Source organism: Micromys minutus (assembly GCF_963924665.1).
Source record: "Micromys minutus genome assembly, chromosome: 1".
Lineage (NCBI taxonomy): Eukaryota > Metazoa > Chordata > Mammalia > Rodentia > Muridae > Micromys > Micromys minutus.
The window spans coordinates 155,832,803-155,857,366 of NC_137969.1; the positions used below are offsets into that span (position 1 = coordinate 155,832,803).

General features: G+C 43.2%; 1 protein-coding gene across 2 annotated transcripts in view; it reads left to right on the forward strand.

Annotated features, from left to right (window-relative positions):
* Positions 1 to 24,564, forward strand: part of RBKS (ribokinase) — a gene marked incomplete at its 5' end in the record, with an annotated part of 82,708 nt that overhangs the window by 33,597 nt on the left and 24,547 nt on the right. For both annotated transcript variants that reach the window (XM_080923336.1, XM_080923337.1), the window contains 3 exons: positions 7,888 to 8,052; positions 15,934 to 16,025; positions 19,967 to 20,155. In XM_080923336.1, coding sequence (XP_080779462.1) covers positions 7,888 to 8,052; positions 15,934 to 16,025; positions 19,967 to 20,155 — 446 coding nt within the window. The remainder of the gene's footprint in view (positions 1 to 7,887; positions 8,053 to 15,933; positions 16,026 to 19,966; positions 20,156 to 24,564) is intronic.

Here is a 24,564-nt window from a genome sequence, read left to right on the forward strand (position 1 = left end):
AAATTTAACTTTCACAGTACCTTCTCCAAAACTGACCATATAGTCAGTCACAAAATAGGCCTCAACAGATATAAGAGAATCAAAATACTCCCATGCATCCTATCAGATCACCATGGACTAAGGCTGGTCTTTAAATAATAAAAACAACAAAAAGCCCACATACACATGGAAACTGAACAATGTTCTAATCAATGATAACATGGTCTAGGAAGAAATAAAGAAATTAAGAATTTTTTAGAATTTAACAAAAATGAAAGCACAACATACCCAAACTTTATGGGATGCAATGAAAACAGTACTAAGAGGAAACCTCATAGCACTGGGTGCCTCCAAAAAGAAACTGGAGAGAGCATACACTAGCAGCTTGACAGCACAGCTGAAAACTCTAGAACAAAAAGAAGCAGATACACCCAAGAGGAGTAGATGGCAGGAAATAATCAAACTCAGAGCAGAAATCAACCAAGTAGAAACAAAAAGAACTATACAAAGAATCAACAAAACCAGGATCTGGTTCTTTGAGAAAATCAACAAGATTGATAAATCCTTAGCCAGACTAACTAGAGGGTGCAAAGAGACTATGCAAATTAGCAAAATCAGAAATGAAAGGGGAGACATAACAACAGAAACTGGAGGAAATTGAAGAAGTCATCAGATCCTACTACAAAAGCCTATACTCAACAAAACTGGAAAAGTCTAGAGAAAATGGAAAATTTTCTAGAGAGATGCCAGATACCAAAGTTAAATCAGGATCAGATAAACCATCTAAACAGTCCCATACACCTAAAGAAATAGAATAAGTCATCAAAAGCCTCCCAACCAAAAAAAAAAAAAAAAAAAAAAAAAACAAAAAAGCCCAGGCCCAGATTGGTTCAGTGCAGAATTCTATCAGACTTTCATAGAATACCCAATACCAATGCTTTCCAAACTATTCCACAAAATAAAAACAGAAGGAACACTACCCAACTCATTCTTCAAAGCCACAGTTACACTCATACCTAAACCACACAAAGATGCTACAAAGAAAGAGAACTTCAGACCAATTTCCCTCATAAACATCAATGCAAAAATACTCAATAAAATTCTTGCAAACTGAATCCAAGAACACATCAAGACAGACATTCACCATGATTGAGTAGGCTTCATCCCAGGGATGCAGGGATGGTTCCATATAATGAAGTCCATCAACGTAATCCACCATAAAAGCAAACTCAAAGAAAAAATCTACATGATCATCTCACTAGATGCTGAGAAAACATTTGACAAATTCAGCACCCCTTCATGTAAAAAGTTTTGGAAAGATTAGGAATCCAAGGCCCATACCTAAACATAATAAAAGCAATATACAGCAGACTGGTAGCCAACATCAAATGAAATGGAGAGAAACACGAAGCAATTCCACTAAAATCAGGGATTAGACAAGGCTGCCCACTCTTCCTACCTATTGAATATAGTACTGAAAGTCCTGACCAGAGCAATTAGACAACAAAAAGAAGTCAAAGTGATACAAATTGGAAAGGAAGAGTTAAAATATCACGATTTGCAGATGATATGATAGTATACTTAAGTGACCCCAAAAATTCTACCAGAGAACTTTTACATGTGATAAACAGCTTCAGTGAAGTAGCTGGATATAAAATTAACTCAAACAAATCACTATCCTTCCTCTACTCAAAGGATAAACAGGCTGAGAAATAAATTAGGTAAAAGACACCCCTCACAATAGTCACAAATAATATAAAATACCTTGGTGTGACCAAAACTAAGCAAGCAAAAGATCTGTATGACAAGAACTTCAAATCTCTGAAAAAGGAAATTAAAGAAGCTCTCAGAAGATGGAAAGATCTCCCATGCTCATGGATTAGAAGGATCGACATTGTAAAAATGGCCATCTTGTCAAAAGCAATTTGCAGATTCAATGCAATCTCCATCAAAATTCCAAATCAATTCTTCATAGAGTTAAAAAAAAAAGCAATCTGAAAATTCATCTGGAATAACAAAAAAATCTATGATAGTGAAATCTATTCTCAACAATAAAAGAACTTCCGGGAGAATCACCATCCCTGACCTCAAGCCATATTACAAAACAATTGTGATAAAAACCATATGGTATTGGTACAGAGATAGGCAGGTAGAACAGTGGAACGGAATTGAAGATACAGAAATGAACCCCCACACCTCTGGTCACTTGATCTTTGACAAAGAAGCTAGAAACTATTCAAAAATGGTGTTGGTTCAACTGGCAGTTAGCATGCAGAAGAATGCAAATTGATCCTTTCTTATCTCCTTGTATAGAGCTCAAGTGCAAGTGAATCAAAGACCTCCACATAAAATCAGGTACACTGAAACTATTAGAAAAGAAAGTGGGGAAGAGCTTAGAACACATAGGCACAGGGGAAAATTTCCTGAACAGAACACCAATGGCTTATGCTCTAAGATCAAGAATTGACAAATGGAACCCCATGAGATTGCAAAGTTTCTGTAAGGCTAAGGACACTGTCAGGAAGACAAAACAGCAGCCAACAGATTGGGAAAGAATCTTTACCAATCCCACATCTGATAGAGGGATAATATCCAATATATACAAAGAACTCAAGAAATTAGACTCCAGAAAATCAATCAATCCAATTTTTTAAAAATCTGGGACAGAGCTAAACAAAGAATTTTCAACTGTGGAATACCAAATGGCCAAGAAGCACCTAAAGAAATGCTCAACATCCTTAGTCGTCAGGGAAATGCAAATCAAACAACCCTGAGATTCCACCTCACACCAGTCAGAATGGCTAAGATCAAAAGCTCAGATGTGGAGAAAGTTGTAAGCTGGTACAACCACTCTGGAAATCAGTCTAGTGGTTCCTCAGAAAATTGGACATAGTACCACCTGAAGACCCAGCTGTTCTACTCCTAGGCATATACCCCAAAAAGATTCTCCAACATATAACAAGGACACATGCTCCACCATGTTCATAGCAGCCTTTTTTATAATAGCCAGAAGCTGGGAAGAACCCAGATGCCCTTCAACAGATGAATGGATACAGAAAGTGTGGTACATTTACACAATGGATACAATGACTTCTTGAAATTCCTAGGTAAATGGATAGAACTAGAGACTATTATACTGAGTGAGGTAACCCAGTCACAAAAGAACACATATGGTATGCATTCACTGATAAGCAGATACTAGCCCCCAGAAAGCGCTGAATAACCAAAAAACAATTCATAGACATTAAGAAGCTCAAAAAGAAGGAAGGCCAAAATGGGGATGCCTCAGTCCTTCTTAGAAGGGAGAACAAAACTCTCACAGGAGGTAATACAAGGTCAAATAGAGGGAAAGGGGATCCACCCCATATGCAGTCACCAAACCCAAGCACTATTGCTGATGCCATGAAGGAACCAGATATGGATGCCTCTTCAGGGCCTCTGCCAGAGTCATACAGATACAGCTGAGCATGTTTGCAGCTAACCATCAGACTGAACACAGGGACCCCAATGAAAGTGATAAAGAAAGAATTGAAGGAGCTGGAAAAGGTTGCAACCTCATGGGAAGAACAACATTGTCAACCAACCAAACCTTCCAAAACTCCCATGGACTAAAACACCAACTATTGAGCACATATTCAGAGAACTATGGCTTCAGTTGCACATGTATCTGAAGATAGCAGTGTCTGGCACCACTGTGAGAAGAGGCCTTTGGTCCAAGGAGGGTACATTTTCCCAATGTAGGGGAATGCCAAGGCAATGGTGGAGAGGGTGATTAGGAGCGAGTGCACCTTCGTGGAGACAAGTGTAGGGGGAGGGGGGAAGAGATCGAGGTGGGGGAAGGGGATAACATTTTAAATGTAAAAGAGTATCTAATTAAAGTGGGAAAAGGTAATTTAAAATAAAAATAAATAAATAAATAAAAACATGGTGTAAGAAATAGTATGTCTGTGTAATCTTCATCAAAAGATCCGCTGCCTGCACGTGGCTTCCATGTGGTGATGTGAGATGACACAGCCTGTTCGTGATAAGATCAAATGAGATGAAGGACAGGCATCCTGCTCTGGCATTAGGCTGCTGTGGAGAGGTTAGCAAGAACACAAGGACCGAAGTATCTAAACTGCACATCTGATCATCAGGAGGCCACACAGGCAGTGTTCACGTGATATGTTGGACTAAGAAGAGACTCACATCTCAAGTGAGACAGAATCGGATGGCATGAGATTTCATTGTGCTACCCAGAAAGGCATGCTATGTTAAACACGTTTAAGTTCTTAATCTTCTTCAGTATCTACACATAATATTTAATCATCCACATAATATGTTGACTACACATATGCTCTCTCAAGAGGGGAATTATTCATAGCCTATTCTAGTGTTGAACTCACTGACAGTCCTGTCCAGCCTTCTGCTTGTTCTTTGTGGATTTGTTTCTTTGGACTGTGATCACAGGTATGCCTCATCATGCCCAGTCTGTGCAGTGCTGAGGACCAAGCCTGGATCTGTGTGTGCCAAGCACACACTGCCAATTGAGCCTCATCTCGAGCCCCTTACTTTGGCATGAGCATTTTAAACTCAACCTCAGAAATCTAAAGTTGCAATAGCAAATACACTAGGTTAAGTTTTCATTCTGACAATGAATGAAATTCAAGAATAAAAACATATTAATCATATTTAATTATTAATTATATATATTTATTAAGCTATGTCGTCAGTAATGATTACTGCCAAAAGCAGGTCATTTCTGACCTTAAGCCTCATGTTATGTTCTAGGAATGGCTTCTGTTTTTTCTTCTTCCTTTCCTGTGAACCATGTCTGTTACAGTAAACCTACCTGGCTTATATAAGGTGAGATACTGGAGTATAGATTGTGCAAGACAAGGCAGCACAACTCTAAATCCTAGCACTCAGGAAACAGGAGGATTGCAAGGAGCTCAAGGCCAGGCTAGGCTACAGCGTGAGACAGTCTAACAATAATAATAAATCTCGGGGAATTGAGCAGTCAGCTCCTTCAAATGGAGGCGAGAGTGCAGACAGTGCCAAGTGCTGCTCTGCAGGCTAGACTTAAGGCATGCCCGAGCTAGCCACATGTCCACAGAGCTTTGTCTGTGGTCAGCCTTGGTCTTAGGTTTGTTCTTCAGCCACCAAAGCCGGTTCAGAAATGCAATTACATTGTGCTACAGTTGACTCCAACTGGGAGAATGAGCTCACTGCAGGAGAGAGGCGAGTACAGATGTAGTCTTTCTCATGGCCAACAAATACACATGTGGTAAGACGATAGGCTAGGATTTGTTCTGTGTGGAGAGGTAATTTTAGGTCATGTCTATACAAGATCTTCACAAGCAGCCTGTAGCACTAAAAAGTGCCTGCTGCAACTCATTCCTTTAAAGCTGTGCTGTCCAATAGAAATAAATTGTAAGCCACATGCAGTTTTTAAATTGTCCCGGAACCACATTTTTAAAGGAAAAAGGGAAATAGGTAAATCTAATTTTGACAATATACATTATATATATATATTTACATATATATCCAAAATATTATCATTTCAACATGTAATTAAATTTATTTTAGAATTAAAACTTTTCAATATGTTTTTTTTTTAATTGGTGAGGCCAGAGAGACGGTCCAGCAGGTCAGGATGCATGTTGCCAAGCCTGCCAACATAACTGGATCCCTAAACCTACATGATAAAGAGGGTTTGTTCTGACCTCCACATGTGTGCTGTAGCACACACACACACCCCCAATACATACAACACATAGAAAATGAATGTTTAAAAGTAGTAAAATAGGGTATTGGAGAGATGGTCCGTTGGTTAAAAGTACTTACAGCTCTTCTAGAGGACCCAGGTTCAATTCCCAACACCCACAGTTCACAATTATCTGACACCCTCACACAGACATGCATGCAGGCAAAACACCAATGCACATAAAATAAAAATAATTACATCTTTTTTAAAAAGTGAAATATGTTACATCCTGTTTTTTGTACTAAACTTGAAGCCCAGTGTGTATTGACTTCTTAGAGTTTTACTGCTGTAAACAGACACCATGACCAAAGCAACTCTTATAAGAACAACATTTAATTGGAGCTTGCTCACAGGTTCAGAGGTTCAGTCCATTATCATCAAGGCAGGAATATGGCAGCATCCAGGCAGGCATGGTGCAGGCAGAGCCCAGGTCAACATCTTCATCTGAAGGCTGCTATGACAACATTAGCTTCCAGGAAGTCTTATGGCCCACATCCACAGTACATACCTACTACAACAAGGCCACACACACCTTCTAATAGTGCCACTCCCTTGGCAGAGCATATACTTAAAGTGTACGGCAGTTCAGACTAGCAGTCGTGCAAGTGTCAGTGCCTCATGTAGGATTATGAATCTAATAGTAGACAGCACACCTCCTGAGCGTTCAGTTTCCAGGGGCTACAAAGATAGCTTAGTCACCACAGTACTTTGAAAGAACTGTTAAATCCTCAGAACCCACATAAAAGAAGGAAAAAGAGAAAAAATAAGAAAAAGGAGGAAGAGAAAGAAGGGAGGGAGGGAAGGAAGGAAGGAAAGGAAGGGATGGAGAGGCAGGGAGGGAAAATCTGGTCATGGGAGCATATGCTTGCAATCCCAATCTGAGGTGGCAGAAACAAGAAGATCCTCATGGCTTCCTGGCTAACTACCGTAGCCTGCCTGGCAAGCTCCAGGCCAGTTAAAAACCCTGACACTCAAACAAAGTGATTTTAGTAAGAAAGGTAGCTGGTGCATGAAGAACAATATCTACATTTTCCCTCTGCCACCCCCCTCTAACACACACACACACACACACACACACAGAGAGAGAGAGAGAGAGAGAGAGAGAGAGAGAGAGAGAGAGAGAGAGACAGAGACAAAAAGGGAGACAGAGAGAAACAGACAGACAAAGACGCAGAGACAGAGAGGCAGACAGAGACAGAGGAAAAGAGAGTTCATCTGCAGATAAGGTGTATCACCACCACCTCCTGGAAATATAAAAGAATTATAGAGAATGGGCTCGGGTCATAAGGGTCTATCAAATCCTTAGTTGTATTTCTTTGTCTGGTCTATATAGTATAGGCCTAATAAAGTAAGAGATTACCTAGCTCATATATTTTCTGTCCTTTAGATATTTTTTAATGTGTTATAGGTAGCAGAGGAAGAAATGTCTTGCACATGAACTGCTCATATACAGTAGAACGTTGGTTTTGAGCATTCCACAGGGTTATTCCTACCTATATTCATCTATATGGTACCCATCATTTACTATTCACAATCCTTACCATATGCATGTATTAGCCATTTCACATAAAAGAAATGGTAAAAGTATGCTGTGCATCATTTCTCAACTATTATTTTTGTATATAAAAATATTAATAAAGAAAATATGCTTAAAGCTTTGTTCAAAGCAATCACAATAATTGGCTGGAGACATGAGTTCTGTTCCTGCAACCCACATGGTAAGAAGAAACAACTGAGTCCTATGGCCTCTACATGCACCCACATGCATACACACACATCACACATGCACAAAATGAATTAACACATGCAAAACAATTAAGTGTTCATAGTAAGTCAGGTGTAGTGGTATGTGCTTATAGTCCTTCCTACTCAGAAAGGGGAGGTGGGGTGAGGGGGTTGAGCTCAAATGCTCAAGGTTAGCCTAGAAAACACAGCAAGACTCTATCTCCTTTAAAAATAAAAGTAATCAGAATATTATGAATCTCAAAAAAAAAAAACATTGCCAAAAACACATTTGGAACACAATAACTATATCCTGGAAATGTTAAGATTAATTCTTCTAACACATTCTGTATAATGCCCTCAGAAGATGGTTTTACAGTGCAGCATAACATTGCTTGGCTTTGCTTGGTTTAGTATAAATATGTAGAATTTCTTCATAGGCCAGAATATCATCGTCATAGTGGCTGGAGCAAATCTGCTTTTGAATACTGAAGACTTGAAGGAGGCAGCCAGTGTCATCAGCCGAGCCAAAGTGATGATCTGCCAGCTAGAAATAAGCCCAGCAGCTTCCCTGGAAGCTCTGACAATGGCCCACAGGAGTGGAGGTAATGTGAGATTTGTCACTCTTTCTGGAAGAGCTTTTATCGCTGTCTTAATTAAAGTTAACCTTTCAAGTTGAGTAAAGCATCACTTTGTAGTAAAATATTCGTTCCTCCATCTGTGAGATTCACCGGCTTGTAGTTCTTGATAATGTTAGGGAAAACTCACAAATAGGATAAAAATAACATGAGTAGCATATCCGATATCCCCAAATATAAAACCTGGAGTCTAGTTAGCAGAATCGACCTAAGGCAGACCTGGGCCTCTGACGCACGCAGCAAGGTAAGAGAGAGTAGGATGTTCCCACTGCCTTCTACTCCTGTCTATGAGTCAAAGGTTCATTCTTAACCAGGTTTGCGGTGCACACTTTTAGTCCCAACACTCGAGAGGCAGAAGCAATAGGACCTCACTGAGTGTGAGGCCATCCTGCTCTAATAAAGAGTTCCAGGACAGCCAGGGCTACACAGAGAAACCCTGTCTCAAAATATCCGAAAGCAAACATTCCTTTTTCCTCTTTTTTCTAAAATTGTATCATCTTTTCAATATCCAAGAGCCTATTTGTATGTACTGGGTATGGGTTGCCTGGGTCTGTTCGCAGCCTCTTTTGCTTTCCCTTGAATTTTGAAAATGTTCAAATTGACCCATGTAGGCAGCATTGTATGATGAGACCCTCAGGGGTTAGCAACCCAGCTAGCCTGGGTTTCTCTTCTTCCTCTCTTGACCTCACAACAAATAATTCTTGAGCATGTCTTTTTAACCCGGGTAGTTTGTTTCTTTTTTTTCCTCCACTGCCTGGGAGAGAAAGTATCCCGTTTTTACTATTGTTAGATTTGGGATATTAGGAAAATTAACTAATTTTCTGAACCTGCCTGTAAAATCCAGAGGGAAGTGGGTCCTATAGACTTGTTCTGTGAATAGAATGACATAAGATATGATGCCATACTTGCAACTAAGTCCCAGTTTTCTCCTTTCTACCCACCCCTCTCTGAATTAGAATTGGGGTTGGTAGTGTGGTGGTGCACACCCGGCACCCCAGCTCCAAGAGGGAGAAGCAGGAAGACCATGTGTTTGAGATCATCTGGTCTCAAAAATAACAGGCTCATACCTAGATGTATCACCATTTGCCCAAGACAAAAGGTAGCTGCTGTGACGACAATGGTCTCTGTTTGGTGGTGTGGCAATAGTTATTCGATATATTATAAAAACAATATGGGAATTACATCGACTTTCTCTATTAAACCATCCCAGGAAGCTGTGAAATGCAGAAGAGGAAACAGCAGTGCAGCATACACAGACCCCACCAGGCACCCTCAGGGAGGTGTGGCCACGGGACAGGACGTGTGCTTTATGTGCACAATTTCTCTTAAAATATTTCATGTTCTATATGGCAGTAAGTGGAAAATAAGTCGCTGGGGGCTAGCAAAATGGTCTTCTTGGCATAGACACTTGCCACAAAGCCTGGGGACATGAGATTAATACCTGAGAACAACATGATGGAAGAAAAGTCACCTCCTGCAGTTGTCATCTGACCTCCACCTGTGTACCATGGCAGGCGTACACACCCCTCCCCCACAATAAATGAATCAGTGTGGTTCTTCTTTAAGGAAACTAAATCCCTGAAATGATTTTATGGAGAATTTTACAGTGTTTATACTGATTTCACAAATTTTTCCTTTTGGCAAAACAATATACTGTGGCAAATTCTCACTGACATTTACTGTATTTTTAATGGACTCAAAGCTGTCAGAAGGAATTCAAAGCCAAAATTCGTTCGGTTGCATTTTCTCAAAGTGTCACAGATGAGTCCCATGCTCATGGTGAGCAGTCTGGAGCTGGAGGTAGCCAAGCTGGTGGAGTGCGTACCTAGCACATACAGATTACTGCTGGGTCCCCAGTGCTACACAAACCAAATGTGCTGGTGCACCCCATCAGCCCAGGACCTGGGAGCTGCAGGCAGGCAGATCTGAAGCTCAAGGGCAGGTCAGTGAGAGGGCCTAGCCTGTGACCTGAGCTCCATCTCCGGGACATACACGGTAAGGACACAGAAAGGACTGGATGTAAACCACAGTCATCCTCTGAGCTCCATACATGCTCTGTTGTAAGAATGTGTGTGCAAACACACAGAGACACAATAAATTAATCAATGTGGTTTTTAAAAATAATTTGTGAAGTTCAGGTCATCCTCAGCTATGCAGTGCTAGGCCAGCTAGGGCTAACATGAGAGCCAATGTCAAAAAACAAAAACCCTGTCTCTGTCTTGCACTTGTTCTAAGCAGGCAAAGTGACTACTGTGTGCCTCTGCTGTCTCCTGCCCTTGTCCAGTGCACTTTCGGGTCAGCTCTCTCCGATGACCCCTCGCTTCTCAGAGAGCACTGTTTCCTCTGCCCTCCTAGTTCCCACCAGCCTGCCCAGAGGTGGAGGAGAGGTCAGTATAGTCAGCACAAGTGAGACCTGGCCTTCCACAGGGACAGCTAGTGTCAGCCTGACACACAGGCAGTCTGAATGACTTCAGGCTGTGATTTGGGTGGGGTCCAGAAATGTTTCCTTTGTCACCTGCCGTTCAGTTCTTCCTCTTCAGAAGCTGAGGGTTTCGTGGCATCAGAAAGAGGGGCGGGCACTGTATCAGCTGGCCACATGGATTACTCTAACTTTTGTTTGTATGTTTTGTTATGAAGCAAGGTCTTGTGTTGAGCCTTGAATTTCTGATCCTCCTGCCTCTGACTTTCAATCACAGGGTTACAGTATTCATCACCATGTCTGGCTTCCTACTTCCGATTTTTAAGAAAATCCAGTGTGCTTCCAAATTAATTCTGCATGATCTTTCCCACACAGTGATCCCATCTAGTCTGGAGAACGAGCACTCCATAGTCTCTGTAGATATCTGCCACTGTGCTGAACTACTTCACAGCACTTTGCATTTTAATAAGCTCTCACACATCAGACAGCCACTAACTTGCGCATCTTAGGGTACAACATTTTACCTTCCTTCCTCCCACTTTTATGGGTGTATTTGATCTTAGTCACTTCAGCAAACAGTTTTTCTGACCTCTTCACTAAAGGTGAAGGTGTTGGATATCTGAATTTCAGCCTCACTATTCTTCCACTGTGGAGCCATTGTTAAACAGAATCAGGGTTTTCTGAACACAGGCTCTTTGATACCTGAACAGTCCCGCCATGGGGCTAACCACTCACACATACAAGTTGGTAGGATGATTCAGATCCCTGGGGAGATGGATCGGGATGGCACGAGGTTTAACTGCATGGCTCAGAATGCTGGGGAAAGGATAACTGGGGACCAGGATGATCTGTTGGTCTTTAAAATGCAGAGGAAAAGGTTTATTTTGAACACAGAGTCTCAAAACTCTTCTTGGTTTTACCCAAATGAAAACAGTTTTAGAAACTGTGCTAATAGTCAAAACAAAGCAAACAAAAACCAACACAATCAGTCCACGGTGGGCACTAGAGCAGTTAGGCAGGCCAGCTGCAAGCGGGCGCAGTGGCTGCTGGTGCCGAGGTTGTTCTTGTTGGGTCTGGTCTTTATATCCATTTCAAAGCAAATGGAACGTTACGGGGACAATTATAAATAATTGAGATTGTCAGATCGCCAGGATTAAATCCCAGGTATGATACAAAGTGTCTTTTAATGCCACTTTAGCCCTTTTCCATTTGGCAAGCCAAACCTCTTGGCTGGCTGTGTAGACTTTTGCAATAGCATTCTTCCACATGTGGGCCAAACTTGGAGCTGTTTTACAGCTCAAGCCCCAAAAAACAACCTTCAATAGGGACACAGCCAAGCCAGCATGGGGGTGCCCACTCTCCTCACAGTCCTTTGTGTAGGGGTGACATTAGGCCTTCGTCCCTCTGAGCGAGTTCTCAGGGCATTCTTAAGTGGCCATCCTCTGTTCCACCCATTTCCAGCCTAGCAGCTGCTCCCCTAGGCTCTACTGTGTCAGCCATGGGTATGTGCTTAAGATAACCAGGAGTTTGGTGTATCTCCCTCTGTGATGAGTGATCATTGCTGTTGTGTGCAGTCACCCTCTCGGTAGCTCCAAGTCTCTCATTTTGCCTGGTCCCAGGATGACATCATCTTTTCCATCTAGGGCATTAATACATTTCCACAGCTCTTTAACTACCTATGGCCACTAGTTTCTCATGTTTCTTCATCCTGGAAAAGGTTTCTGTGTATTTATGCAGCAGAACCCAACAAGAATGATTTCCTTACAGCATTTCTCACTTCTACCCTAAGCTTAGGGACTATAAACCACACATCAGATGCTGTGCTTACAAAATCAGTGACAGTTGGAAAGAATGCCCCGCCCCCACAGTAAAATACAGGCATAGAGTATTTGCTTGATTTTATGCAATATTTATAGTAATCAACTTATAGAGTTCCTTGCTCTAACCATTGATACTTAGAACACAATATGATTTTTCTTTAACATGTATTCTCATTGTAGAAAATTGCATACATAGTGACAGGAAGAATAGTGTAGTAAACCCTATCATAATACTATCATTTAGCTGTTGATGACAACTGGGCTCCTAATTTATTAACCACCCTCCTCCACTACTAAAGTGAGTATCATCTCTTCACTGGTAGAAGATACTGTGCATGTACAAAGAATGAGGTCTTTCCATGAAGTATAGTACTGGATCTACCATCAGACTTAGTCCCACCAGACTTTATAATAGATCATTTATGAGTTTGGTGAGTAACCTCTCAGTGTCTCCTCTACACAAGCATATACACAAACAAAGTCATGCTTTGTTCCTTTTAGAAGGAAAGATTAGTATAGGACTGGCTTCTTTTTTGGTTAATAAAGAATAAAGATACTTCTCTGATAAAACATCAATGTCCTCATTTATTTTAGCAGATTTAGAGCATTGATCATATAGACCAAGGAAAAAGAAGAGCAATCTTGTTAGAAAAGCCAGGGCAATTTTATAAACCAATGCCTCAGATAACTGTGTGGAAGTTCTGTGGTTTTCCCACCATAATCAATGGCAGGAGCATCACTGCTTCACAGCCTGTCTCCCTCTATAAGACAAGTATCGTCTTGAAGAACGGCTTCATCCTGCATCTTTATTGCTGTCAGCTTGATACAGCTCAAGTGCTTAGGAACACAGGCTTGAAGGTCAGGCTAGATGAACAACTGCATCCAATTCAGTGCTTGAGGAAAACAGCACAATGTGCTTGTATTAATTACTTTTCTTTGACTGAAATAAGATGCCATGAACAAAGCAACTGTGGTGGTTTAAATGAAAATGGCCCCCATCAACTCATAGCTTTCAATGCTTAGTCATGAGGGAATGGCACTATTTGAAAGGATTTGGAGACATAGCCTTGGAGGAAGTGTGTCTCTGAGTGTAGGTTTTGAGGTTTCTGAAGCCCAAGTTAGGATCAATGGTTCTCTCTTCCCTCTGCCTACAAAACCAGATGTAAAACACTCAGCTGCTTCTCCAGCACCTGTCTACCCTTATGCCACCAAGCTTCCCACCATGATACCAATGCACTAAACCTCTGAAACTGTAAACCAGTCCCAATTTTCTTTAATTTATAAGAGTTGCTGAAGTCATATAGTGTCTCTTCACAGCAATAGAACACTGACTAAGACAGCAACTTATATAAGAAATAGTTTATTTGAAGCTTACAGTTTCAGGGTTTAGAGTCTGTGCGCATCATGACAGAGAGCATGGCAGCAGGCAGGCAGACATGGTTCTGGAGCAAAAGCTGAGAGTTAACATCTTAGACACAGGCATGAAGTAGAGAGCACTAACTGGGAATGGCAGAGCTTTTGAAACCTGAAAGTCCACCCAGAAACACACCTCCTCAAACAAGCCACACCTCCTAATCCTTCCCAGATAGTTCCATCAGCTGGGGACCAAGTATTGAAGTGTATGAGCTTATGAGGGCCATTCTCATTTGGACTATGCCAGTGCTATTCAGAAAACCTAAAACCTGGATACATTCAAATGCTGGGCCCTTGGGACTTTCATACCAAATGGACATCTCTAACCCTTCAAAGACAGGATAAACCCACTGAGAGGTTGGTGGTGGGCTACACACTATCAGAAAGAGAAAGGAGGTGGACAGGCGTGGGTGTCAGCTGTGTACAAAGGACAGTATAATAACAGTAATAATCCTCCATATTTGGACAACACTTTATACTTCACATAGGGCTTTTACATGCATTTTTCTAATTTAAGCCAAACAATTTCCCTGTATAAAAATCTGAGCAGGAATTTTTAAAAAGCATACAATTTATGTGGGAGGATATTGTAAAGTATAAAGTAACAAAAATGTGGTGATGCTGTCAGCCTATACTAGTTGAGATCACTGACTGACCCAACTGTTAAAACCTAGGAAGGTACAGATACAGGCTGGACCTGCTCAGAGTGTTACAGCAACAGGGCCTCCATCAGCCATGAGAAGAATAGCATCTCCCCAGGACAGGGGGCTATGTCACTGCCGAGGTAGCTATGAGAACCACCTAAAGAACTTGGAAGTGTGTGGGTTCCCTGATCATACCCCAGGATTCTGATTCAGTGGGCTGAGAGTAGAATCTGGAAGCCTGCATCCGAACTGGCCTTCCTGTTGTATAAACAAGTTTGTCGCCATTGTACTGCAGTAAAGGATCTCATGTGAGACTGATCAGGGGACTGGTTACCCTGTGAGTCTGTAGATCCAGGCTGAGGACTAAGTCTGGCCAGCCTAGATGTTTTGACACAAACTGGGAATATTTTGCGAATGGAATTTTTAAAACCTTTAGAATAATTTGCAGAATTTCACACTAAAAACTGTTGTGTAATATTGTACATTGGTACTGGAGGAATATGTTGCTCTGGAAACAGCCGTGGTCTAGATAAGTTGTTACTTTAAAGAGGATCAAATCCTCAAATCAAAGCCAAGCGACTCTTGGTCAGGACTCAGCCTGCCCATGTCCAAGAGCATGAGGGTGACATCCAGCAGTTGACCTCGTCTCTCTGAGCTTTACTTTTCTCCTCTATCAGTGTAATGACACTGTCAGTCTCCTGCCCTTGCTCTGATTCCCCATCCTTCTCTTCTAGTTGTCTTGTCTGAGCTAGCACCTAAGTCTCTGAACAAGATTCCCCCCTTTCTCAATTTTAGCATATTCCCAGAGAGCTCCTAGAAGCCAAGAATGGAAGGTGTGTGTGTGTGTTTGTGTGTGTGTGTGTGTGTGTGTGTGTGTGTGTGTGTGTGTGTGTGTGTATGGTGTATGTGTGTGTGTTGCTGTGTCTGTGTGTCAGTGTGTCAGTGTCTCTGTGTATGTGTTGGCATGAGTAATTTTCATCCATTTTGGAGGTATACCTGGGTCTAACCAAATACATTTATTTACCTCAGTTCCCTAAGTGCTATTACTGCCAGGAAAGTCTCGATTCTTTGCTGTTTCTTTCCCATCACATTTTTCTTCCCTGAACCATGAGTTTGTGAACCCTGGCCCCCCAGATAAGCACTTAAGTTAGCCTACAGAAAGGTTCACCATTCCATCTGAATTCATGCATGCCTTTCCATACCCCATTTTACTTTAATGTTCTTGTTGTCCTCATCTGACCTATAAAATCAACTTAGTCACAAATATGACGCTTGCCCTTGAAGCTGAAATTGGAAGGCTAAAAAAAATAGAGGAAATGGATACAAGAAAATATTGATGCTAGGCTGATATGAAGACTGAGATCCCAAACCTTTCTGTGTCTGTGTTTAATAGATGCTTTTATCTAGTGAGTGTAAACATGTCAGCCCTCAGCTTTCTCTCCCTTAGAAAAACTCCAACCCTATTACTATACATCTAACCTAAAGGATAAATAAAGGGTTAAACCAGTATTTCAAATGATAACCGTTGAGCCCTTTTCCCATTCCTTTACAGTGAAAACGTTATTCAACCCAGCTCCAGCCATTGCTGACCTGGATCCCCAGTTCTACACCCTCTCCAGTGTGTTCTGCTGCAATGAGAGCGAGGTACAGATGACCGTTTGCTTCTTCAGTGAGGGAGTTGCAGGGAACTGGATAAAACAAGGAGGAGGGTGAGCCACGTCAGTGTGAGCACATGCGATTTCAGTAAAAAGAGATTTTCAGTTTATTGGGGTGTGGAGGAAAGAAAACTACTAAGCGTTCTGTGGCCATAAAGGATTCTGACCCATGCCCCATAGTCTGACACTGACTAAACCTCTCTCTGTTTTAGAACCCTCCAGTCCCCAGACATTGACATATTGTTTTCTTTAAGTATTTCACATTTTCTGGGCTTATTTATTTATTTATTTATTGTGTTGGCTTTTCTAGACAGGGTTTCCTCTGTGTAGCCCTGGCTGTTCTGGAACTCACTCTGTAGACCAGGCTGACCTTGAACTCACAGAGCTCCATCTGTCCCCGCCTCCTGGGTGCTGGAAGTAAAGGGGACCAATTGATATTAAAGTCAGCAAGTTAAACAAATAAAAGTACAAACAAAAAACCCAAAAATTTGAATTTCAAATAATCAGTGAGAAAACATACAGAACCACTGTTTGGTTGTTTTTTTTTTTTTCTAAAAATCAAATTCACTGTGCACTTTTGTATTTTATCTGACAGTTGTAATTAGTGTACAAACTCTGGAGTGGCTTCTGCACTACCTTCTAGTGCACAGACCTTTGGCAGCATTGGTGGAGAGACACAACTCCCACTGAGCCTGCTGTAAGAGGGAAGCAGTGCCTCATCTAAGGGACACTATGTGCACATCTGCACAACATGCCTGTCAGCGTAGTGATATAACCTACTCTCCAATAAGTACTATTAGGAGACTCAGCCAATCACCATTTTTATAGAAAGACAGCCTTAAACTAAAATTCTCTCTCATCATTGAGATGCAAGACACACACACACACACACACACACACACACACTCACACACATACACACACACACGCATGCATGGACGCACGCACGCACACGGGGGGGCGTGGGGAGGGAGAGACAGAGACAGAGATAGAGAGATAGAGAGAGAGACAGAGAGAGAGAGAGACGGACTGTTGGTCAACAGAAGCTAGCTTTCCTTTGGCTCTAAGGCTAAATGAAGGTCTAGGCTTCCTTCGCCTGCTGCTTGACAGTGTCATCAGTCAGGACACAGAGGACAAAGAAGGCTGCTACATGGAAACTAATTTTAACAAACCACAGTAGTTTATGCAACATTTTTTGAGCAACCACCATGGCCAGGCATTGGGCTTGGAAAAGGGAATTGTGGAAGATAGAGAGCATTTCACAATATGAGGTTACATTATCCTCAACCACCAAACTGGCTTAGATTTCCCTGGTAGAAGCTTAAAAGACGCTTGCTTGTTCTTCAATTTTCACAGCCCAAAATGTTTATTCAGCTCCTGTATCGTCTTCATTAAATTACAAATTCCATTGAGACAGAGCATTAGTCTTATTGCATCCTGTCCCTGTTATATATGAGCCTATTGCTATATAATACACTCTCCACAGCAGCTGTGATTACTGCTGTCCCCAGTTTCCATGCCTAGGGAATTTACACAGGGCCTGGCATGGCTCGTCCTTGTTCTGTGGTGCCTGAGGCAAGAGCTGAAAAGTTCCGAGGCTGAGAGATTCTTTACCCACGTTCAGTAGTTGCTACTGGTGTTGCCTGGAGCACAGTAAGACTGTTGGTTGGAATTCTTACACACGACTTGTCTTAGCATATACACCACACACACAAGGTACACACACACTAAAACACACACATGCATACACACATACTCTCTCTCTTACACACATCAAAACACACCACACATACACACCTCTCACACACAGGGTCAGGGGTGTTGACAGAGATTTTGGAGATTTTAGAAGATACAGTGAGAGTGTCTCTGGAAGTAAATGAGTGTATGGAACAGACAGAAATGGTCTCCATAACACAGATTAACACAAAACTTATTAAGATGGCTCAGAGTCTCTTCCCAGCACCCACATGGCTGCTCACAACCATCTATAACTCAAGTTCCAAGCATCCAGTGCCCTCTTCTGGCCTCCTCAAGCTCCTGCACACACTGGGTACTATACACTCAGGCACACACACACACACACACACACACACACACGCACACACGCATAAAATTAAGAAAATACTTAAAATGAAAAGGTGACCTCAGAGTACAACCAACCCAGACTGAAAGGGGCCATGCAGAAGACAGAAAGAGAAGGTACATGGCCAGGTTCAGGCAGCTTCTGATGCAACGACCGGGCACTCGAGGGATGGTTTTTGTATGACAAAGGATTGATTTGGGCATGATCTGAGCAAATGAAAGTGAGACGCAATCTCAGTATCAGGAATGTACAGTATGTGATTAAAGTGTGATACTGAAAAGTCAGAATTTGGTAATGTACCTTAAATGTTCTTATACATTGCATGTATGTGTGCATGTGTGTGTGTACATGCTCATGTGCCATGGCATATATATGGAGCCGTCAAAGGACTTAGGGAGTCAATATTCTCCTTCCACCAGGCAAGCCGTGGGATTGAACTCGGGCCATTAGACCCTCTCAACAACCTACACACACACACACACACACACACACACACACACACACACACACACGGTGCTTTATATGGGACAAATATGTTTAATTTGTACATATTCACAGCAACTACAAGCAATGTTTACATGCAGTCTTACATAGTGTATGGTTAAACTACAATGTGGAAAAGATAATTTAGTTCCACACTTTGAGTCAAAAAGTACTAATTCATCAAGTGCTTATTTAAACTACCTGTGTCACAAGTAGAGAAGCAGCCCAGAAATGGCAGAGAGGCACCTCTTGGCCCAGTCTCAGCCCACGACTCTACTGTTCCAGGAGAGAAATCCTGATCCTTCACAAACCCTCCTCACTTGTTGTATGTGATTTAAGTCACGTCACAGAGACGGTGACAAGTAGAGGAAACAAAATCAAGTAGTCTGCAAGAGCATGAGAAAGATACCAAGAGGGGCCTGGGCCCCACTGGGCCAGGGGAGGTCTGAGCAACTGTGTCCCTCGTGGGTGCCTGTATTTACAGGTGCAGTGCAGCATACTCCGAGTCCCTAGCAGTGGCCCCTCTCTCTCCACTTGCCACCTGCCTTGCTTTCTTTCATAGACTGCATTTGTCCTAAGTTCTATATCTAGAGGAACTGAGAGACCAAAACAGCCATCAATCTCTGCTCACCTTGAAATCCGTCAGCACAGCAACATTGATTAGCCTGTCCCCACCGTGGATTTATTCTCTTGTTTTTAATGAAAAGTAAAAACAAGCCAGGCAGTGGTGCACACCTTTAGTCCCAGCACTCAGGAAGCAGAGGCCGGCAGAACTCTGAGAGTGTGAGGCCTGCCTGGTCTACACAGTGAGTTCCAGGACACCCAGGATGACACAGAAAAACCCGAAGTTGTCTCAGGAATTTTACAAATATTTTTAGATTTATTTTATGCATTCAAGTGTTTTACCTGAATATACATATGTGCGCTTCATATGTGACAGGTGTCTGTGGAGGTCAGAAGACAAGGTCAAACACTCCAGGACTAGAGCTACAGATGATTGCAAGCCACCACGTAGTTGCTGGGAACTAGACCTGTCTTCTGTCTGAACAAGTGCTCTTAATCCCTGAGCCATAGCTCTAGCCCCTGACAGTGTTTCCTTTGGTTTCATTTTGTTTGGAGTTTCTGTTTCTGTCATTAACTCTTGACCTCCCAAACACTGAGACAGTAAGCATGAGACAACTGTGTCGGTTCAGAGAGTATTTTAAGTAGCTAGTTTTCTCTGTTATGCTTCTGTGCCAATATTCTTCAAGGTTCCCAGTGCCCTGGTTGGTATGAAAAACGAGGGAGACATGTTTCCTGGAGGGCAGATTGAGCAGACCTTGTCTCTTTATTCTCACCTGCTTCCTCTCTCATATGTATTCCAGGCTGAGATCTTAACAGGCCACACAGTGAATGACCCGACCACGGCTGGGACGGCTGCGCTGGTTCTCCTAGAACGGGGCTGCCAGGTTGTGGTCATCACCCTAGGGGCCTCAGGATGTGTGACAGTGTCACAGGCGGAGCCTGTTCCAAAGCACATTCCCACAGAAGCAGTGAAGGCTGTGGACACCACGGTAGGTTTCAAACTTTAAGAACTGTTTTTTACATGTAATACAGAGATGCCCTGGGAGCTAGACGTGGGGTAGGAGGAGCCAGCCAAGCCCTCTCCTGGTCCCCTCCAAGTCACTGGGAGGCCCCGTGTGTCCTTGTCCATAAAGTATTTCCTGTATATGCTCATTCAGTAAATAAATATTCACTGGGCCTGCTGTGTGCCAGGCATGCTCTGGATGCTGGGGACACCTTAGGAAGGACACTTGTAAGCATAGCCATGTCTTACTCTTGGTAGGAGTGACAGGGCTCACTGGCTAACAGAGCTCCTTGTTTTGTTTTCTTCCGTGTGACCCTTAGGGTAGTATACAGAGTTGCAGACTTCATGTCAGCATCTTCACACACACGTCACATGGTCTCATCACCTTCCTGCCCCCCCCCCCCCCGTCAGTCCGTTCTCCCATTTGCTTTCTCATTACACATCCTATCACTCTCTACCCCCACCTCACTGGCCAGCCTTCCTTCCTGCTCATCATCTTCCTAGTTACACACACACACACACACACACACACACACACACTTTTGAAACTAGGTTCTGCATAGAAGAGAAAACATGGCCCTTGTCTTTCCGCATCTTTTTTGTCTGGCCTCCAGTTCTATCCATCTTCCTGCGGTTGCCATGTTGCCTTTCTGACTGTGGCGTTCCGCCGTGCGTGCAGCACGCTCTCGGTTCATCTGTTTGGTTTCCTGGCTGTCTTCAGCACTGCAGCCATAAACATGGGCGTGCACGTACAAAGATCGTTCTTGAGCCCAGATGGCAGCAGGAACCGTCACTGTGGGCGTCAGTGTGTCTTGCACTATCTCATTTAATCCTGCAGACATTATAGAAGCAGTGTGCTGCTGTCCTCCTTTTCTTCCAGTAAGGGACAGGGCTGTGGCTCCAGAAGCAGGCTTGTGTCCCCACCCTGTGTTCAGGAAAGTCTGCGGTGTGAACTGAGAGCAATGAGTTGAGAAGGTGGTTCACGACTCCCTAGCTAGGAAAATAAAAATTGTTTAGTATCAGAATTTAGAAGAGCTGACCAGAAAAATATACAGACTTCAGGGATGAGAAATTAGTGTTGATAAAGAAGAAAATTGTAGGGTTTTTATTTATAAGGAATTTACATGTACTTATTTATAAAATATATTCTGGTCTATTTTTGCTAAGAACCAACTTTAAAATATAACTCATTTATCAAACCTGAAGCCTGAGGGAACCTGGTAAAAGTGTAAACAAGCACAGGCTTTGCAAACCATCCATCCCAGAACTCAGGACCAATTGGCCCCAGTCTGAGGCCAACCCAGACTATAAAATTAGACTCGCCAACCTACCCACTCATGCCCAAAAAACAGAAAGCCATGTATGAGCAAGAAGACATGCACACTGAAGCTGGTGCCTTCCTCAGGCACCTGCAGTCTCATGCCTGGACCACTGTCTTCATATTCGGTCATTTCTAGCACTATTAATATTTTCTGTTCTGTCAAGAAGGGCCCTACAGGAAGGCTCATTAGCTCAGTCCATCAGAGTAAACATGATCCAAGTGTGAACCAAAGCAAGAGAAATTTCCTTTTCTCTTACCAGAGTGGAGTGAAGGGTCCAGAGGGAGGTCAGACTTTTGTGGGTACCCGGAAATGGGTTGGCCTCCAATGAGCATGTGTCAATCACAGCTCTGCTTGCTTGTGCACAGAAGCAGCCTATCAAAGGCATGTTTGCTGCACATAAACAGAACCTTTGGAGGGTCTTCAGTCCCTCCCAGGTAAGCTCTGCTCTTCTTGTGATGGCCTTTAGACTGTTAGGCTGTCTTCTAGACTGATCCCTAAAAGCTCTGTTCCCACCAGGTGCCTCATCCTGTCCCTGTCTCTGAGGTCAAATGACAAAGAAAAGGGTAAAAGGCACCAGCTAAACAAAAGGAACTCATGCTCGGTGTGGACAGCAGATTGTAGAGCATCCATACAGCCGAACGGTATCAAACACTAAAAGGAATGTTGATATATGCTGTGTGTGTGGCAAGTGTTTACCAACTCACCCTAACCCTAGCCGCTCCCACATCTTTTTGTGCTGTTTTCTTCCCATCTAGCAGCCAAGCCAGCAGTATGCTTGCCTGAGCCACACACAACTGTTCAGCTAGTTAAAGAACATGAGATAATGGCCCTGGTGGGGCGAGGAATTCCTGAGTCGAGACTCTCCCTGAGCAAACACCCCTTCACTCCGTGCCAGCAAAGCATCACTTGCTGCTGTTGGTTCGTAAGGTTCTCGCTATCTCCTCCCCCACTTACAGACGTCAGGCATGACTCGGATGGGGGAAAGTGGTTATCGGCTGGCACACCGTCCACTTGAGGCAGCCCGTACGTCAGCGCTGCTGCAGGCTGCTATGTTCAGTTTGCCTCTGTTAACAGTTGAATACATCACTTCTATTTTTACATGTTTCCCCATTGTGCTGGCGTGAGAGGGTGGCAGTAACTGCAGATGTCCTCCATTCAGTTGGGAAGACATGGCAGATGTGTCTCTTTCTCCATTTTTGCATCTCAGCCTTCGTCAGAATGATCATACTCATGTGTGTCCTATTCAGGAATGACTGGAAGTGCATGATGTATGTCACACACACACACACACACACACACACACACACACACAGGCAGTACTTATTAAGGATGATGAAATGTTACATTATATTGCTGTTCTATTATTTGACCCTGTGAGTTCTGTCAGATCCCTATGTACTGACTGCTTTTCTTTATGACAAAATGCTTGAGTCCCAGAATCTGCCCTCACACTGTCATTTCAAAACTACAGGCCACAGGCTAAATCTACAGTCCTCCAGAATCACTTGCTTTACTATAGTGCACCATAAATCAGGACAGGTGACTAAGCCAAGAGTAAACAAAGCTTGGGGTCCAGGGGATCATTTTCCCTGCATCTGACTGCCCTTCTCTCTGTCCATCTCACATCTGCCCACCTGTATGAATGTCCCTGATGACTCAGGGCTTCAGGATCTGTTCTAGGGATGGCCCAGCGGGAAGTACAGACCAGTGGCGGGAAACCTCAGTGGGCTGTGACTGCTGAGACTTGCTAAATGCCTCCAGCGAGGCTTCTCTGGAACTATTCTCCATCCTGGGGTCTGGCTTCTGCTATAGGCCCTTCTTGGGGATGAGTTCCCATAATGCACCACTAAAGTACTATAGGACTGACAGTGCAGGCTAAAAGCCCAGCATCTGGGGGTCAGCACCCCGTCTCAGCAGACCTTTCTCCCACCTTGTCCCTCCTCCCACATCACTACAGTCAGTCAGTCATCACTACACAAATGCAAATCCAGGCAGAGTCAGTGAATGCAGGTCAGCCTGAGAGGTTCACAGCCTGAGAGGTTCTCTGTGTAGCCCATCCAGCGCCAAAACAAATCTGACCTTGGCCTGTGTTTCCCCAGAAGTCCACACACTTCTTCCCTCCCTCTGTTTCGTGGGGGGGGGGGGGTTGCACAGTCTTTGTGGACCTCTGTCCAGGAACGGATGGACACTAAGAGAGAGAGTAAGAGACTATCTGTAGAATAACAGACTGCTGGGGGATGGGGGGCGACTACAGCACAATTCAGACTTATTTTAACCCCTGGCAACATGGTTTGGGGTGTTGTTGTTGCTGCTGCTGCTGTGTTTTGTTTTCTTATCCAAGAAGAAACTTTGTTTCCTTTGGGTTTTGACCTTGAGAAACTTACTCTGTGGATGCTACCATCAGTCAAAGTACCTGTGAAAACTGCCTTTAGACTTGCTGTGCCGCCTGGGAACAGGGTTGGGAATGCAGCTCACCTGAGAGGACTTGCATAGCACTGGTGAGGCCCTGGGTTCAGTGCTTTCTGCATCCCCTGTCCCCCACTAAGTGCTTCGTTCAGTTCCCCTCTGCTTCTGACAGGAACCCAGACCTAATGTGCACTGGGAACAGAGAGGACACTAGACAGTAGAGGGAGAGAACAAGTTCTTGCGATGCTGCCTCTGGAGCTTCTGTGGGCCTCCGGGGTGACATAAACAGGCAGTTCTCAGAAGAAGAAATACAAAACAATAAAGAAACTACATGCCAGAAATGTGCCATTAAACAGCAGGAAGAACCATGGCCTACTAGGTTGACAAAAATTCAAGGTAAATAATGCCCACACTCCAGCAGCTCAAAGCCTCACCCTGTTCTCTCATTCTACACCTCTGCTGAGAACTTACATTTTTACAGTGTCTTCAGGGTGACCTGAGAGGGCCAGCTAAAGTACACCTTCCTTCCAGGAGTCTATGTTACCGGCATGCTCACATACAACTATTTATGCAGACACGTTTAGTTCAACTTTGTATTAACCCAAAATAGAGAAGACAGCATGTGCTCCTCAGCAGTAACTGTGCCGTGCTAGTTACGGGAAAGTGC